This window comes from Trachurus trachurus (assembly GCF_905171665.1).
Source record: "Trachurus trachurus genome assembly, chromosome: 6".
NCBI classification, from domain to species: Eukaryota; Metazoa; Chordata; class Actinopteri; order Carangiformes; family Carangidae; genus Trachurus; species Trachurus trachurus.
The window spans coordinates 22844977-22857838 of NC_139897.1; the positions used below are offsets into that span (position 1 = coordinate 22844977).

The 12862-nt window shown below is 43.4% G+C and overlaps 1 protein-coding gene across 1 annotated transcript in view; it reads left to right on the top strand.

Moving 5' to 3' along the window:
• Positions 1–12862, top strand: part of LOC310986936 (solute carrier family 45 member 3) — a 30446-nt gene that overhangs the window by 15734 nt on the left and 1850 nt on the right. The window contains exons 2-5 of the mRNA XM_083973055.1: positions 2392–2730; positions 8559–8749; positions 8858–9521; positions 12516–12781. Coding sequence (XP_083829181.1) covers positions 2583–2730; positions 8559–8749; positions 8858–9521; positions 12516–12781 — 1269 coding nt within the window. The 5' untranslated portion in view covers positions 2392–2582. The remainder of the gene's footprint in view (positions 1–2391; positions 2731–8558; positions 8750–8857; positions 9522–12515; positions 12782–12862) is intronic.

The following is a 12862-nucleotide window of genomic DNA, read 5'->3' on the forward strand; positions in this document are numbered from 1 at the left end:
CAGAACACGAGGGTAGAGGGGTGGGGGGTGGGGGGGGTTGTAGTGGCCAGACAGGCCGTAGGGGCAAAGGCTGGTCCCCTGATGGGTGTCTTTCAGTGTGCCCAGGCTGGGTGGGAATGAGATCTGACGGGTGTGAAATGGTCCTCTCTCTGAGTGACCCAGGCCCCTGCTAGGTCCAGCACTGCTAACACTGTTGCTTTGTCCTTCACATTCTCAAAGAGTCTGTATTTGAAAGGGGCTTGTAATGACTGACTGGGAGTGTATGAATGCTGGAGGAACTCTGATGGCATCATTGCCCGCATTCAGTTAACATCTTAAATTATAATGATGTGAAAAGGGCATAAGAGCGTTTTATTTGGACATTCTGGTACTGACTTGCACAGTCAAGCACTGTTCATTTTTTCTTTCCGTGTTTTTTAACTAATTATAAAATTTAATTGTGTGAGTTTTCATTATCCATGCAGTTTCTTCTTTTTTTTTTTTACAAAGCACAAAAGCTACAAGTCCTGCATGAAAAGTTAGATGATGATGATAATAAGTTGTATGTATGTTTTGATCCTTGCTTTCCTTGGACTACAATGTGAATCTGATCAGATCACTCACTGAGCTGAGTACATTTCTGTGATTAGCAAAGTCGTGTTGGAGATGATGACATCCATTTTTGTTTGCTGGGAGAGAACAGATGGGCAGCATTGGCAGAGAAATGTCACACAAAATGCAAATATAGCACCTTGTTGTTTATGTGTCTGCGGCTGTTCTGACTGTTCTTGCTCTTTCCCTCTGCTTTAAAAGAACACACGCTTGATTCGGTAAAGGATGACGATCGACAATAATAATCTTTCTTTGAGGAGGGGGGTTTGTGGTCAATAAGAAGCAGAGAGATCTGTAAATGAACGCATACTTCTTGGAGACGGACTGATTAGTTAACTGAGGACATGTTGCTCCATCAATCTGCCTCCTCTCTTGTTTCTTCACAGCTTAAATCTCTTTCAGTCAGTTCATCTGATATGGTTATTGTCGTCTAAATTAAAGTCATGTCAAATATTTGACCCTTGAGACAGAAGCTGCAGAGGACTGTCATAGATAAACTGTGACTCATCTTGTGTTTTTCCCTTTTTTTTGTCAATTTCTTCTGATGAAAATCAGTTGCATTCACTCCGGAGAGCCTGAAAATGCCTGAAAACTAGAGTGAATAGAGCAAAATGAACACACAGCATCTTTACAGCAAGGCCAGTAATAGAGAATGTCATGTATTGTCGCTGGAAGAGTTGTCTTTCTAGGTGTGGTTGACTCATGTGTCCATGTAGGACAGTGTTCAGGAAAATACCAAGGTGGTAATTGTTGTTGTTGTGTGAGTGTCTTGACACACAAAACTTACAGTCATGCACATGGATGCAGCTCGATCTAGTGAATGACTTTGCCGTCACTTTTCCTTTATCTGGCACAACATTAACGTATTCAAACCTAGCCTGGTAAAACATGCTTCCTGCTTCCTGCCTTATCATCTCTCTCTCGCTTTACTGTGATTTCCTTTCAGGTGCTAAAGACTATGTCACGTGCAGTCGGTTCAACAATTGTAGTAACGTGCTGAAAATTTCTAGAGGGAGGACTCGCACATCCTTCTATAGCTGCAATCAGACCTTAATAATACAGATAATGACAGGGTCGGGCAAGGGAAGGCTGGAATTTTAGATCCTTCCACTAATACTAGAGTTATTATCCTCAGTGAAAGGGAGAAAAAGAAGGGAAAGAGAGATGGGAAATTAGATTCCTTTTGAAAGTTTGATTTCTTCGAAACCTCCAGCATGCATATTTTGAAATGTTAAAAAAAAAAAAAGAAGAAAAAATCTGAGCAGAACAGCAGAGGGAGAAAGAATTCTCTTGGCAAATGGTTTGGTGTGTTTGCCACGTCGCTCCAGCTGACTCATCTCTCCTCTGTCTGCCTGTTGTTATTCCTGCTGTCCTGAAGCTACTGGTGAAGAAATCTCAAAATACATCAGTTTCATATCTATGCTGCGACTGTCACTGCCATTTTTTCAGTGTTTCTGGAGAATACACCGGAAGACGGCGCAAAGATTGTGGATTCTGTTGTGAGAAAGCTGTCACGTTGATATGATACCCCCCCCCCACCTCCAGCCATGCACAACATGGCCTCTGACAGCCAGGTGTAGTAACCTGGGAATGACCTGTCTAATGAGACATGCCTTGTCTGGAACAGCAACAAATTATAGACTATATAAGATATACAGCCATGTAGAGGCTGTTTGCAGCTGTGTGTCATGTTTATGTGTTTCCTTTTTTTTTTTTCCCCTTTTCTTTACCTTTTCAAGTTGCAAAATCTCCTCATTTCCATTTCTCACCGCTCTCCTCCTCCTTTGCTCTCCCCTTCAGATCAGGAATGCTGAGAAGAGGATGAATCTTCCAGGTCATCTGAGACATCCACGTGTCTTCGCCGCTGTCCCTCCCCGACAGCCCTCTCGTCCCACCGGGGCACCATCTGCCTCCCCACGCTGCCCCCACCCCTGCCCCCAGTAGTAGTGGCCATCCCAGAAGGGAGGAAAGGCGAGCCAGCCCCTGTAAATATGCCTGGATGGAGGTCTCAGTGGCGTCTCGTCCTGCTGAACTCCCTGACCTGTGGCCTGGAGATCTGTGTGGCAGCTGGGATCACATACGTTCCCCCACTGCTGCTGGAGGCTGGAGTGGAGGAGCGCTACATGACCATGGTGCTAGGTAAGAGAGGCTGGCTGGCTTGGGTGGGTGGCTGAAGACCGAAATAGGGGGATCAGATTACCAGACCTCTTTGCTTCCTCATAGCGTGAGTGTCTGTGTGTGTGCAAGTGGACATGTTTGTGCTTCTATCTCATTCTCTTTCACACAAATGCATGCTCCGTCATCATTCCTCCCTCCCTCTGTCCCTTTCTGACAGGGTATTCATTAAACTTGACAGGCAAAGGTGGTCTTGTTCACATACACACACACATACTTGCACACCCAAGGATAGACTGTGGAACTGTTAGGATTCAACTGTCTCCTCTCTGCCTTGTTTACAGACCACTTGAGATATTGTTTCTCGTCTGAGTGTTTCAAATTATACATTTTCAGAGTCCTTGAGTGCCACATATTCACCTTGCATTGTGTGTTTTCGAGGGCAGAAAAGAAATTATATTTAATTTTACTTCCGCTGAATGCTTTGTTTGCTGCGGCTACACTGCAGCCACAATACAAATGGGAAATAATTTCATTTTTGCTATTAAATTCACCAAAAATAGTATGAACCAGAGCAGACTGGGCCCTCTGAAGAGTACATGTTTTTTTCTGTGTGCAAATTTTCGGTAACACTTTATTTTAAGGGGTCCTGTGTATCTACCTAATTAATTACAGTGTAATTACCTATGTAACCGTATGTAATAACATGTACTTACATTGTAAATATGTGTATTTTGGTGTACTTACAGGTCCTTGTTACACTTGTAATAAGAAATGCCAAAGTGGCCTCTCTCTTTGCACAGGCATTTCTTATTACAAGTGTAACAAGGACCTGTAAGTACACCAAAATACACATATTTACAATGTAAGTACATGTTATTACATACGGTTACATAGGTAATCACACTGTAATTAATTAGGTAGATACACAGGAACAAGGACCCCTTAAAATAAAGTGTTACCAAATTTTCTTATATACAGTATAAATTATGGGTGTTTGTCCACAGGTAGCCATGTTTTTGTGGTTGTGGGGGGTGGAGGGTTACACTATGCCTCAGGGCTCCAGTCTTCTTTCTTTTTCAGGTCATAAAGACATAATTGAGGTCGTTACACTAATCAGTGGCCAAATCACCTGTTGTTTTGTTGAGGTGGTAATCGGCCGCTAATTGAAAGGCAGCAGGAGAGCAAACTGCCAAGAAGGGAGGGAGGGAGGTGGAGGTGAAGGTGGAGGTGAAGCCGCGATCTTCCACAGTGACACTTGGACCTTGTTCAGACTGTATTAACCTGCGTCTGTGCTGATCCAATCACAAGTTGTCAGCTCTAAGCTCATCAGCTCACACCTGGCAGTAGAGCGTGTCTCCATATGCGTCTCACTTGTGTCCTTTAGAGATCAGCTCTGTAGACGTTTGTCAGTGCATTAAAGAGAGAGAGAAAGATAATGACTTTTGCAAATCATTGTGCTGCCGTCTGATGCTGTAAAGCCATTTGAAGTGATACATTTCTTAGGTAGGTACAGTATGAAACAGCGGTGGGAATGATCAGACTGTGGCGGAGGACATCGGTTGAATAAGTGGCCCTTCGATGTGGTCTCGTGGCCCAGACTAAATGATTTTTCGGTGCATCTTATGCAGTGTTGGGCACGTTACTTTTTAAAAGTAATTAGTTAAAGTTACTTTCCACAAAAAGTAACTGAGTTAGAAACTGAGTTACTACATGATAAAAGTAATTAATTACCAGGAAAAGTAACTATTGCGTTGCTTTTTTTTTTTAAATGCTCCAATATGTCTACTCAGACTTCTCTCCCTAACCCCGTTTATCTGTAATTAACCAACTTGATCAGTACTCACACACAGACAGGCTCCACGTCATGCTTTATCACTCCACCTATATCAGCTGTTTGGATCAGTGGCGTGTGAAAGAGGTGGGGTGATAAACGTCTTTTTCCGACCAGTTGATGAACTGAAAATAATGTGTAGGTACCGTATATAACGTACACTTAAAGAGGAACTAGCTAAGCAGGATAATTCCCGTGGCTATGCTACATTTTTTTACCTTAATTAAAAAGCTTCGGACTAATTGTGATAGTTAACTACATGACTTGTGACTTGTTACGAGTGAGAACGGAGGCTCCACCTGGCGTCTCACGGCTGAAAACCAACCTTGCAACATCAGTGTCGTGCTTGGCCCGCCGCCCCGGTGTCCCAGCTCTCGTCCCTGCGGCACCGCGACACAAACGCGCTCCGTAACCCGCAATCTTTTGTTTATGACAGTTACTTCATCCACCGCTCCATGTATTGATTTTTAACCCACTTCGTTGTAAACAAATGCACATGACCAGGCGGAGGGTCAGCAACACAGAGGAAAAGCGACCAGACTTGCATAGGCCTACTAGTTCCTCTCTAAACGAGTGTATTATTTTCTGATGGTACTACTTGAGTCAAGTAACACTGATAACGGTACATGGCGTTGTAACGGGAGAAACAGCAACGTTTTTGATTACTCGTTACTGAAAGAAGTAGCACCGTTAGTAACGCCCGGCCGTTTATTTTAATGCAGTTATTCCCATCACTGATCTTATGTGCATTCATACCTGAACTTAAAGCTGTCTAGATCCCCCAAAGTAACTCTCTCTCTCTTCCTTCTTTTGCATGGTGTTTTGTAATGTATTGTATGTTTTACATAATGCCCACTCTGAAACAAGTGTCTGCCTGAAACTTGCAGAAAAATATATAACAGGAAAAGGACAAACAAATATAGAAATTCAAACGTGGTTTTCATTACAGCGGCACTTCAGAGGTATTGAAGATCTGGGAAAAACAATAATTCTTTTTGTAAAAAAGAGAAAAAAAAAGATGTCTGTGTTCCTCTGACATCAGGGAGTGTTGCTCATTAGAGCCACTGAAAAGTTCAGAGAAACAATCAGCTGTTAAATACCAAACATTATTATATCTGTCTGAAACTATTTTAAGGTGTAGACAATTCAGCTGGAGTCTAAACAGTGAGTCAACTGCAAAACAGCAGTTTAAAGGAGATTTGTTACGCAACATGTGTTTAAATCTTTGTTTTACATCTTCTGTTGTGTCCTTTGGCAGGACAAGGGTTAAGGTTTGAAGTTAAAACAATTTTCAACTGTTTTTTTTAGAAGTGTAGTTTTAGTGAAACACCTGTTGGTTACAGATACAGGTGGGGCAACAGTGTAACTTCACTCTGCCCTAATACTACATGTGAGATAGATATAGTGATCCACTTACTTTTAACATACAGATCATACATGAAAAGGCTTTTTAAAAAAAAAAATCATACCCAGCCATGGAAAGCAACTCATTGCAGATGAACAACAGTCTGGAGTCTCTCATGTTAATTTTTATTTGTGGCTCTACTTGCCCTCGACCTGTCAAAGACACATTTTTCATCAGAACTTACCAAAACTATTTTAAACTCTTAATGAAACATGAAGACAGACATGTTTCTATTTTGACAACGCTTGGCTCACAAATGAGTGGCATGTGTACATACGTGCAATTAGCCTCACCCATATGGTATATATTTGAACACTGTAACTGAGTTTACTTGTAAGTGATGTGAATAGTTGCATCCTGTCAGACCAAATGGCATTCACATGGTCTTCACTAAAGGCGCCTCTTTGAGACATTGTCTTGTGACTGAACAGATACAATCCTACCAAACGGAGAAGCTCTGTGTGGATGACAAGAAGTGACTATTCAAGTATAAGGATTAAACAATATACACTTCTGCTCTTGTGTGTCTCTAACAGCTGCTGGTGATATGAAGATAAATGATTTCATTGTAGAGTTCCTCCCAAACAGCCTGCCCTGCACTGTAAGCCAATCTGGAAATGGCACTCAACCTAATTCTCATCTCGCTGTATTATAATGGAGTGCCTGAGTGTTATTTGAACGAAGATAGATATTGTGTCTTGGGAGGCTTAAAGCTAATTTCCCCGAGCACGAGCAGCAGTGTCAGGTTCTCAGATGGCTGCTTTCTACTTTATCTAACGGCCATTTGTTGGTTACTTCATCCTCCAGTTGTTACTTTCTTTCTCTGGTTTCCTCTCTGTTACTAGAGAAGATATTTGGTGCTTTTAGCTCCAAGGTGTCCATTACTACATGTTTTTTTTTTCTAAAAATATATTTAGCTTTACATTTAAATAACCGAACACATTGTGGAATGTGACACGTTTTATATTGGGGGTAGGATCATGTGAGGTTTAGGTTTGTCAGCAGACTTATTTATTTATGTATATGTTTCTGTCAATAAGAGCTGGAGAGCATGCTTTGCTGTGTGTGTGAGATACAATATATTGCAAGGAGTACTGATTGAGGAGAGTGTTGGTGTGAGGCAGTCTGTCTTCCAGCTGTAGACGGTGAGGATTGTAATGATGGGCCCCCACAGCTGCAGAGGGAAGAAATGTGGTGGAGGGGATGACTGTCTGTCTGACATGTCTGGCTTTCTCAGATATCCTGCCCGACTCCCTGTCTGGGTCTGGCTGTCTTCCAGTATACCTGGCCGGATTTTCTGTCTTGTTTTCTCTTTTGTGGCACAGTTTAGGCTTAATTGTTGTCTCCCTGTGGGTTTCAGACTGTAGACAGAGCACAAATGGATCCTGGCTAAGTACCTCCAGCCTTGCTTCTTCACTGCAAATGTTTTTTTGACCCCTAGTTACAGCAGTGTGTTGATGAGCAGGTCGATCCTCACATTATTTGTATTTTACGTCCATGGGCATAAGCATGAGGTACGGGCATGAATTCACAATACAGCCTTTCGCCGAGGACATTTTAATGAGAAATGCTGAATGAAAACAAGGGTGCTTATCGGTAATGGAAACACAACAGGGTGCTTTTTTTTAAATGTCAAACTCTAGCCTCAAGATCTGGTCATTTCAGAACAGCCATTGTGCCATGGTGTGCTCCAATTAGCCAGACCTTGCCATGTGGGGAGGGATGGGGGGGGGGGGGATTGAGGTGATGATGGGTTGCCTTGAGGCAGCAGGCCATCTGTAGGAATCATCCCCAGCAGCCAGTAATGATTCAGAGGGGCACATACAGTACTACACCCCCTGGTAGGACAGCAACAAGACAGGACTGGTGAAAGGCAAAGTGACAAATACTCATCATGGAAGCTGCTGGAAGCCACTGAAGCTCAGCAGAGATGTCAGACACTAGGCATGTGGGTTTTTGGTGTAAAAATCGTCCCATACGTACGTTTACTGGAAAAAATCATAAGAGATTTAAAGGGACAACGAGGAGTTTCTATTTGGTTGTAAAAAAGTCTCACATTAATGTGGATGAATCTACGATATACCCACACTTGTTAATGGCTCCATTTTCGATAAATATATCGTTTTGTCTCTATCGTTATTTTGTTATTGTTATTAGTGGTGGAAATGCTGGGCGAGCCGACCAGCGTTTCCTTACTTTCGGTTTTGCGGACGCTGCCCGGCGGGTCATGGGAATAGCGCCACCGAATCGCCGTTTATGGTCGGAACTACGGCGGTATCTGATTGTCTTCGAACCTCTGACTTTCATTGTTGATGAATGAAAACATTCTTGGCAAGACCTCCATCTTGCGCCAGTCCAAGAATTTCACCGTGCGAGCGGAGGCTCATGGTAAATGTAGTATGAAAACACTTCGCCTTCCAAAACTCCTTGTTGTCCCTTCAAGGTTTTGTGCAAATGGTATAACTGAAGATTTTTTCTCCCCCAGTTTGTGAACTAATATTTTTACGCTTGTTACTTTAGTGTCTTCGGTCTTTCTTCTCTACAGATTCTGTGTTTTTTTAGTGTTTTTTTTAAATTTACTTTCTCTGTGTGTTTCCCTGCTTCTGTTCACAGGTATCGGTCCAGTGCTCGGCCTCCTGTTTATCCCTCTGATTGGCTCGGCTAGTGACACGTGCAACAGCAGTTATGGCAGAAGGCGGCCTTTCATCTGGCTGCTGTCTTCAGGAGTTCTTCTGGCACTTTTCATCATTCCCCACGCTGACGTCCTGGCTGCCCGTCTCACTTGGGGCGGGCGGACCCTGCAGGTAGCCTGCTTGTTTTTGTGTTGATTGTAGGTTTTTGTTGAATTCTAGCTGCAGAGCAGAGCACACAACAAAATAACTTACTGTTATGGTTCTGCTTTTTTTCGGTAGGTGGGCTTTCTTATCCTCGGTGTGGGACTGCTTGACTTTTGTGGACAAGTGTGCTTCACGCCGCTGGAGGCTCTTTTGTCTGACCTGTACCGGAGCGAGGAAGACTGCAGCCAAGCCTTCGCTATGTTCTCCTTCATGGTCAGCTTGGGAGGATGCGTGGGTTATTTGCTACCTGCGCTGGACTGGAGTCGTGGCATACTCTCTGTTTACCTTGGAGGCCAGGCCGAGTGCCTCTTCTCCCTCCTCATCCTCATCTTTATCTCCAGCGTGCTCATCACCATGAAGGTGTCCGAGGAGCCTTCGTTCGCCGGCAGTAGCTCGGCGGGGTCGGGATCGCTGCTGGAGCCCGGGGCTGCTTCGATGGAGGCCGGCAGGTGCGGCATGCCTCGCTCGTGCTGCTACTTCCTGAAGTGCAAGCTGAGGCTGCTGAAGTCCGGTCCCCTGCTGTGCTTGTTGAGGACATGTTGGTCCATGACGCCGGCCATCTACAGGAGCTACTGCCACGTCCCGCGAGTGATGAGACAGCTGTGTGTGGCTCAGCTCTGCAGCTGGATGGCCGTCATGTCCTTCATGCTTTTCTACACAGACTTTGTGGGGGAAGGCCTGTACGAGGGCGTGCCCAGTGCGTTACCGGGAAGTGCGTCCAGGCAGAGATACGATGACGGTCAGACTCCCTCTATATACACACTGAATTGAAGATTTCTGTTATGTTAACTTGTTTCTCATCTTCAGCTAATATCTTTTTAAATGTGCAAGCAGCTATTTGTGGTAGATATTGTGTGTTGGTGCCTTCATTAAAGGAATAGTTCACCAAAAAATGAAATTCATTATTGACTCACCCTCATGCTGATGAATACTCCGGAGTAGTTTTTTATTCCTCAAAGTGCATCTGGAGACCCAAGAGGGGGGTTTGTAGTCCAACGAAAACTTTATATGAGACTAATAGGACCCAACACAAAAAGTCCATAAAACTACACAAAAACCTTGTAATATTCCTACATACTGCTTGTCTGCTGCAATCCAAGTGTCCTGAAGAGATATAGTCCAGAGTTTACTTAAAACGACGTCATTTAGGACATTTTTACAGACTAAACAGTCCTGTATTGAATTTTCACACGTGTGAATGTCAGCCTAAACAGGACTGTCCTAAATGACGTTGTTTCGAGTAAACTCTGGACTATATCCCTTCAGAACACTTGGATTGCCGCGGACGAGCAGTATGGAGGAAGATTACAAGGTTTTTGTGTGGTTTTATGGACGTTTTTGTGTCGGGCGCTATTGACTCTCATATTAGGATTTCGTTGGACTACGAACTGGCCTCCCGGGTCTCTAGATGCATTTTGAGGAATAAAAAACTACTCCGGGGTATTCATCAGCATGAGGGTGAGTCGATAATGACTGAATTTCATTTTTTAATCTCTCCACCGAACTTTATATTAAAATTTCCTCCAGTTCTGTCTATTAAAATCAGCAAGAACATTTTAATTAAGCTGTAGGATGTCATGAAGCAAACCTCCATGGAGCTAGTGAGTCATGTCCAACGTTTTATCAACACGTCTTCACCTCCACCACCTGTCCACATAGCCGGCTTAAGGTCCATCCTGGCCTCGTCACAGCTGGGCAGGATGCACTTGCATTCCTTGGGCACAGGTGGAGGACAGAGCCTGTGTTCCTGCATGCCTACAGTACATGCCTTCCTGCTGCTCTCATATTGGCCCCTTGTCAGGTTTTATAGGACACATACACACCAAGAACCACCAGCCATTAACACAGACTCTGATTCAACACTTAAACATGAGGTGATGAACATTTTGTGCAGTAATGCCTCGGAAGAGAGCTAACAAATCCTTTGGGCAATTATGCTTAAGCCAATGTCAAACCAATCTAAGGTATTTAAGGATTTACCGTCTAACCCTGCACTTGATGTGGTAAACAAATACACAAGGTTGTTATCCTTTCCTGCTCAGTAAATCAGAGTTGTCTCTAATCCTGATAAACAGTTGTATGGGTTTATCCCAAGAAAATGCTGGGTTGTCAGATTTTGCCTATATATAACCTTTAGACTAAACGGACAGTCTACAGGAAGATAAACCTTAACTAACGTGTTGTGTCAGTGGTGTAAAAGGGGCCAAGCAGGAGAGGAAAACATCTTTCCCTGGTGTATTTTTATTAGACGGGCCTGAGAAAGAACAGTAAGTGAAGCTGAAGAAGACAGATGTGAGGCACATCATCTTGCCCCCATGTTGAGTAGTTGCAGATTTAATACAGCAGGCCATGTGTGAGTCAAGTGTTTTAAGTCTCCCTTTGTTTCCTGTTCAGCCAGACTTCTTATCTTACATCCTTTTTCCCTCTTGACTTTTGGCTTTTACCCTTTTCCTTTACTTTACTAAGTACCTCCAGCTTCCCTTCTAATTTTATCAATCCTTCTATCATCCACCTGTTTTCTCACTCCTCATTGTTGCTCTTAATCTTTCCTTTCACCCACTTTCTTTCACATTTTCATCCATCTATCCATCCACATTCTTCTCTCCCTCCCTCTTTCTTTCTCCCTACTTTGTTTGCTTTTTGCTTTTTTTCCTCTGTCTCTGCTCCCTTTGCCTGCTGGACCATGAGGAATGTCACACTCACAAAGAATTAATGTCAAGGAATCGGCACACAAAGAACATGTTCATTCAAGCCAGGTAGACGGCCAAAACACACAATTTTGAGGTCTGTCTGAGTTGCGTTTGTTTAATTTGCAACACAGCGGATGTTATTAAACCACATCATTCAGGCTGCAGATGTTCTTCTGCAGAAGGTAATCAGCTTTGTCTCAAGTTTCATAGCTTCACTGTTTCATTCTTAACTCCAATTTTAAACAGCAAATGTTATCTTTTTTCTGATCAGCATTCCTATGGGGAGGGATTGCAATTCAAAGTATTTATCTGTCAAGTTCATAGTCTACAAACAGCGACTTTTTACCGCCCCGCAGCAGGTCTCCTGTGCACAAATTCAGTAATAGACTGGCTCACTCCCATATCTCTGTGGGCTTGAATTTCAGTCCTCATTAGCTTCTGTAGTGTCTGTAAAGTGGGCACAGCAGCTTTGGTTTACAGGAGTAATATGATCCATGTAGTCCTTTCACACAAGTGATTGTGTGCTCTGCTGCTGAACTTCTGACCCACAACGTTCACGAGAGCGAGCGCAGAGATAGGCTGATAGCTCGCTGACATAAGTAACACTCCACACATCCAGGGATTAGTACTAAAACTCAAAAACTTACTTACTTGCACAGCTGCCATAAGAATGTTGTTTTTACTTCTTGTGGCAGCGACTGTTTCATATCGTTTCATTTCTTTTTAGCTCAGCAACTAATGTTTTAGAGTTAGGTTTAAAGTTTTTTTTAATCAAATACAAGACATAATGAATGACTAGATTTACAATATGTCACAAAAATCAGTGTTAATGTGTCAATTTGGTCATTTGAAGCGTTTTGATGACATGCAGGAGGAGACAGTGTAAACAAAATTTTGCAGGATCTGTGGCTCACCAAAGAGCTGTTCACGCAGCATCAGGGTTACCTGTAGCTGACCATGCCATGCAGGCTTCTCTGTGACCCATAGAAAGATTTGTTTTGTGTGTAACAGTGGCTGTAAAACGAATGTCATTCTTCTTTCAGGCATCCGTATGGGCAGTCTGGGCCTGTTCCTGCAGTGTGCTACCTCAACCTTCTTCTCCCTGGTCATGAGCCATCTGGTCCACCACTTTGGGTCACGATGGGTCTACATGAGCAGTATGGTGAGCTTCACGCTCTCTGCTCTGGTCATCTGCCTGTCCAAGAGTGTGGTCTTGGTCACTGTAATGGCGGCTCTCACTGGCTACGCGTATGCCACGCTGCAGACTCTGCCTTACACACTCACCTGCCATTATCACAAGGAGAAAGAGGTAAATACAGACCTAGTAACTTCTTAAATACGGTACAACAATTTAGAGTGTTGATTTAGAGTGTTTCACTGATAACTTGTT